This window comes from Electrona antarctica (assembly GCF_951216825.1).
Source record: "Electrona antarctica genome assembly, chromosome: 2".
Taxonomy (NCBI): Eukaryota; Metazoa; Chordata; class Actinopteri; order Myctophiformes; family Myctophidae; genus Electrona; species Electrona antarctica.
The window spans coordinates 52,332,548-52,338,547 of NC_136807.1; the positions used below are offsets into that span (position 1 = coordinate 52,332,548).

At 47.5% G+C, this 6,000-nt stretch overlaps 1 protein-coding gene across 1 annotated transcript in view; it reads right to left on the reverse strand.

The window, feature by feature from the left end:
- cttnbp2nlb (CTTNBP2 N-terminal like b) overlaps positions 1-6,000 on the reverse strand; it is a 420,337-nt gene that overhangs the window by 357,626 nt on the left and 56,711 nt on the right. The window contains exons 6-9 of the mRNA XM_079516520.1: positions 4,890-5,068; positions 2,604-2,856; positions 1,324-1,959; positions 801-989 (exon numbers count right to left, since the gene is read on the reverse strand). Of these exons, the coding sequence (XP_079372646.1) occupies positions 801-989; positions 1,324-1,959; positions 2,604-2,856; positions 4,890-5,068 (1,257 nt within the window). The remainder of the gene's footprint in view (positions 1-800; positions 990-1,323; positions 1,960-2,603; positions 2,857-4,889; positions 5,069-6,000) is intronic.

Consider the following 6,000-nt stretch of genomic DNA (forward strand, 5'->3'; position numbering starts at 1 on the left):
ACAGGGAGACTCTTCACACATTAGAGCATGTCTGAAATAAGTGTCAGAGCTGAAATCGACATGTAAATATGAAATAAATGCTTAAACATGTAGCTTAGAGACCAGAGTTTTCTCAACTCGCTGTTTTCTGCAAACGAAAATTAAAAAAAATCCAATGGCAGTCCCTCAGTCAAATGTAGTCACAAATGTTCAGGTAAGAGCGTGTCAAATGTAGTACACTATAGCATGAAAGTAATGAATGTCAGTATAGTTTCTTCTTCTTCAGTAATATCTGCTCTCTGTGCATTTGCTTAATTACCAGGCAAACCGAAATGTATTCTTTAATTATAATGTTCCAATGTTGAATTCCATACAAACACAATTAAATCGTAAAGGGAAATTGAGGCCAATGCATTATTGCAAATGGCGGCGGAGCTGCACATCGCGCACGTTCCTTCTCGCTCTGTTGTTGCGATAACCACTTTGGAATATTTAACACTACGACAAGCGATTACACCGTTTTAAAGTGGATTTTCATGACAAGCAACTCGGCGGTGGGCGCAGTGGCCGTTCAAATGTTAGTGAAAACACGGCAGGGAAAAACGATGATGTTGTAGGCTGGAAAACGATTGTTTATTCACAGCATTAAAACTGTTAATTGCAATTAACAGCAATTAATTGCAATTAATTAATTAATGCATTAATTGCAATTAACAGCATTACAACTGTTAATTGCAATTAATTAATGCATTAATTGCAATTAACAGCATTAAAACTGTTAATTGCAATTATTTGCGTGACTTTAGATTAACGGTACGTACCTGCGTGACGGTGTTGCGCGCCAGCTGCTTGGCCGTGCTGTTCTCGGGGGGCGGGGGAGTGGGCGGGGCCACGGGGGGCGTGGCGGTCGGGGAGAGGTCTCGGGGCGAGAGGGGCGGAGCCTGCTGCTCCAGCTCCGCCTGCGTCTGGAACTTGTGCCTGGCGGCGTGGAAGCGCTGGTTTATCCCCGCCTGGGAGGGAAGGTTATAAAAGGAGGGTGAGGAGATATAAAGGAGGCAGTGTTGTTTTTGGCAGCAAATTTCTATTTCAGTCTACGGACCACCCATTTAATGGCATTTCTATCTCTGGGACCCCCAATTTATATTGTAAAATCAATGTTAATTTAACTCTGAGAGTGTACAAATGGAACCAAACGGACATGTTTGTTCCATTTGTATACACTCTCAGAGTTAGAGACCCATAAGGGTCCATTTGGTTCCAAACTATCATTTAGCTGGGGGACACCCCCTAGAACTCCCTCAAGGACCCCTGGGGGTCCCCAGACCACTGGCTCTACTACTGTACCTGGTAGGAGGACAGCGGGCTGCCCAGGCGCTTGGCCAGCACGGGGGACGAGATGGGGGAGGAGGAGAGGGAGGAGGAGGCGGTGCTGGAGGGAGACTGAGGATGAGGAGGAGGTGAATGCAACATGGCCGCCGCCACTACTCCGTTTTCCATCATCCCGCCTCCGTTCTCCGCTGCTCTCCTCCCATCCTGCGGGGGCGTCGTTGGGTCTTTGTGGGCGTGGTGGTTCTCCGCCGCTCCCCTGGGGGGCGCCGTTGGGTCTTTGTGGGCGTGGTGGTTCTCCGCCGCTCCCCATGGGGGCGCCGTTGTGTCTTTGTGGGCGTGGTGGTTCTCCGCCGCTCCCCTGGGGGGCGTCGTTGGGTCTTTGTGGGCGTGGTGGTTCTCCGCCGCTCCCCTGGGGGGCGCCGTTGTGTCTTTGTGGGCGTGGTGGTTCTCCGCCGCTCCCCTGGGGGGCGCCGTTGTGTCTTTGTGGGCGTGGTGGTGGTGGGGGGCGTGGCCGTTGACCTTCGGCGATTGGCTGGTGGTTTTGTGGGCGGAGCTCGCCCCCTTGAGGTCGGGCTCGGTCTTAGCGGGGCTGGACGCGGATGCGGGCACGGCGGGCGTCGGCGTCGTCGTCTTTGCAGGCGACTCTTTCACCTGATTGGTTGAATCGTTTATTAGACATACAGTGAATGTGCATGGCAACAGAGTACAGTCAAGCATTAAAACACTTATTTTGCCGGGGATTTTTTTCATAATAAAGGCGCTATTGTGCCATGCAGATGAGGCAGCTTTTACTCTGAAAAAACGGGAGCAGTGCATGTTCGAGCGGTATCGTCCGACCGTTGTTCCCGCATGTCGGACTAATGCTCCGTCGGAATTACGTTCGGATAAACACGAGATGAAAAATAACAAAATTCAATATCACCAAAAAATAATCATAAAACCCTATGGGCTCCATTTTCGTCACCGCGAAACCCCTTATTCCTAAACTTCTTTGCCTTTTTTACTATTTTGCTAAACATTTTTGAATAGTTAAAATGACCAGTCTACAAGCTCACAACGTGTCGATGTGGAGGCTAGCTGAACTATTCAACAATGTTTTTCAAAATAGTAAAAAAAAGGCAAAGTAGTAGTTTAGGGATAAGGGGATTTAGCGGTGACGGAAATGGAGCCCATAGGGGCTCTATTTGTATCCATTCCGGGTGACTAAAATGTGACTGAAACTAAATGAAAACTATTCAAAAGACTAAAACTAAAATCAAAATTTGCTGCCAAAAACAACACTGTGTTACACTCACCTCCTTGGCGGTCTCCTTGGCTCCTTCCTCGTCTCCTCCCCCCTCCCCCAGCCTCCTCCTCAGCTCCTCCACGTGTCTCTCCAGCTCGCCGCTCCTCTCCTGCTCCCTGCGGAGGCGGAGCTTCATCTGCTCGCGCTCCGTGTCCAGCTCGGCCAGCTGCCTCTCGGCGCGCGCCTCCAGCCTGGCGGCCCGGCCCGTCTCGCCCTCCAGCGCCCCCCGCAGGCTCGTCAGGGCGTCGCTCTCCTCCTGGAGCCTGGAGCGGTTATTAGAGTTAATGAAAACCTATTTTTTTTTATTTTAGTCATAGTCTCTTGAATAGTTTTCATTTAGTTTTAGTCACATTTTAGTCACCTGGAATGTCTAGTTTTAGTCGACTAAATATCATAAGATTTTAGTCGACTAAATCTACAGTTGATTTAGTCGACTAAAATGTATTCTGGCGGTGCCTTGATGCCGTCGTAATGGCTGTTTTTACGCTTGCTGAAAATAGCCGATCTACAAGCTTGTAGATCGGCTATTTTCAGAATGCAACCAAGTGTAAAATGACTTTATACTGGATCTCTTTGTCCACTAGTCCCTTCCTAACATAGTTTTTATTTGTTGACGAAATTGTCAAATATTTAGTCTTAGTTTTAGTCGGTACCTGGCTGTGAGCTGGGCCAGAGCCATCTAATAGAAGAGTTACGATATTGAGGGGGAAGAAACCGAGCGCTCGAGCGCTGTTCATGCAGCCTGAACTGAGCCAAGCTGGAGTTGGAAATACATTGTTTTCTACGAGGGCGGCGCAAATAAGAGCTATTTTAAGCATGTGTGCAGCATGACAACTGTTTTAAAGTATTGTACAGTAACAACTAAAGTCTCTTTAATGTTTATGTTGTACTATTACTACAAAACAATCTAAAATAAAGGGATTTAAGATAATTAAAGCTGGGCTGTAATTGCCTGGGTCCAATGCATTTCTGCCCAGAAATGTCCCAGTTGGTTGTCCCCATTCTCAATAGAGCTCCGAAGTCTGACGTCACTTTCAGTAGAGGGTGTCAATCTCCAGGTTCATGTATTTGTTTTTTGCATTGAGATCCCCAAACGGCGATTTTAGGTCGCTTCATATAAGAACTGTGTTTGAAAAATAAACCGACCACCTCGGCGTTTCTGTCAGGGGAGTGGCTGTGCGTCGTTAATGATGTCCATTCATATTTGATACAGCCAGTTTCTAGAGAAAATGGAATTAATGTGACCGCAAAAGCCTTGAAACTACATATGAATGCAATGTCGCTGAGCATATACGTCACGACCAGCTGTCAACATATTGCGTTCCTGAGATTCCTCGTTGACGTAAGCTCAGCTGGTGGTGACTCGACTCGTACTAACCACGATACATTATATATCAATAAAATAAAAATAAAAATAAACGTAATTAACGTTCAGTTTCTGTTGTGCGACGGGCTGCGGGCAGAAGCAGCCTACCCGGAAATGTAGTCTCTGGGTTGTTTGGCTCGTTTCTAACGCTTATTTTGTTACTCTTTGGGTATATTTGTACATTTCCACCTTCAGTCGATGCTTCATATCCATATGAGTGAAAAGGCCCGGGTGATCGGTTTATTTTTCAAACACAGTTCTTATATGAGGCGATCTAAAATCCCCCTATGGAGAGTACAATGCTTATAAAAACATACATGAACCATGGCGCTCACTGCCCTCTACTGGTAGTAGAGGGCAGTGACGTCAGGACTTCGATGCTCTATAGAAGTCTACTGTATGTAGGAGAGCCGCCATTGGACTGAAGCCCCCATGAAGTGAACGCAGTTTGCGTAACTGTCTATATCTAAGGCTCTGAGCTGGGCGGTCCTCTGGGCCTCCTCGCGGAGCTGGCCTCTACAAACTACGGTATACCTGGCTGTGAGCTGGGCGGTCCTCTGGGCCTCCTCGCGGAGCTGGCCTCTACAAACTACGGTATACCTGGCTGTGAGCTGGGCGGTCCTCTGGGCCTCCTGGCGGAGCTGGCCTCTATAAACTACGGTATACCTGGCTCTGAGCTGGGCGGTCCTCTGGGCCTCCTCGCTGAGCTGGCCTCTACAAACTACGGTATACCTGGCTGTGAGCTGGGCGGTCCTCTGGGCCTCCTCGCGGAGCTGGCCTCTACAAACTACGGTATACCTGGCTGTGAGCTGGGCGGTCCTCTGGGCCTCCTCGCGGAGCTGGCCTCTACAAACTACGGTATACCTGGCTGTGAGCTGGGCGGTCCTCTGGGCCTCCTCGCGGAGCTGGCCTCTATAAACTACGGTATACCTGGCTGTGAGCTGGGCGGTCCTCTGGGCCTCCTCGCGGAGCTGTCCCGTGGCCTCCTGCAGCTCCAGCGTCAGGCCCTCGTGGACCTCCCGCTGGCGGGACAGAGACTCCTCGGCCCGGTTCGATGCCGCGGCGTGCTCCTGGTGCAGCCGCTGCACCGCCGCATGCTCACTCTCCAGCTGTGGGATCCGAATTGAAAACGGTTTATTTACACTTTGTAGAATATTTAAGCACAAGAAAGCACAGTTCAATACAATACGAGGATTAAAAGATCCAAACAAGCATTAAGGTATGTTTCCATTCATCAGGACATTTAATGACATACAAATATATACAGTGCTAAAAAAGCATAATTTATTAAACGCTTAGAAATGTAAATAAAAAATTCACACCCGTGTGAACTGAGTGGTGTAAGGTTTTATATAGCATGATCAGCTGTGGTCTGACGTAATGTCTGACGTTAAAGATCTTTGGCTAGGTAGACTCGTCTTCTGATGTGATGATTTGTGACCATGAAGTTGATTCAGCTGGAGTTTTTGTCCGATGTGAGGTATTATATAAGGTAAGGTATTATATAGCCTGATCAGCTCTGATCTGACGTAATGAAATCACACCCGGATGTGATTTCACAACTGGCTTTTTTTGTGCAGAGAAAATGACCACGGTTGCTACGGTCATCCAGTTCACCCGGGTGTGATTTAATTACGTCAGAAATTATTTTGAACATAGCAACCATGCTCATTTTTTTCTGCACACAAAAGCCAGTTGTAGGAGTGGTTTACACCACTCAAAAAAGTGAGGGGCGCTAATATATTAAAATCTAACTCATGTTGATTAGGTGATGTAATGGTGATGTAAAACAAAGCAACACAAACATTACATTCTCTTTATTGTTAATGGCATTTAATGTTTGTGTTAGGCGGGACAAGATGACGTACATTTTCTCTTCATTGTCAATGGCGTTTTTAAAACAAACATTGAACTAAAAACAAAAATTAAACGTGTATAGGAGGGGCTAGCGCCCGTCAAAAATCACACCTGTGTGAAGTGAGGGGCGCTCTTATCATCGCACATCATGACGTAAAATAGACACTATGCCTATTTGCTCAGA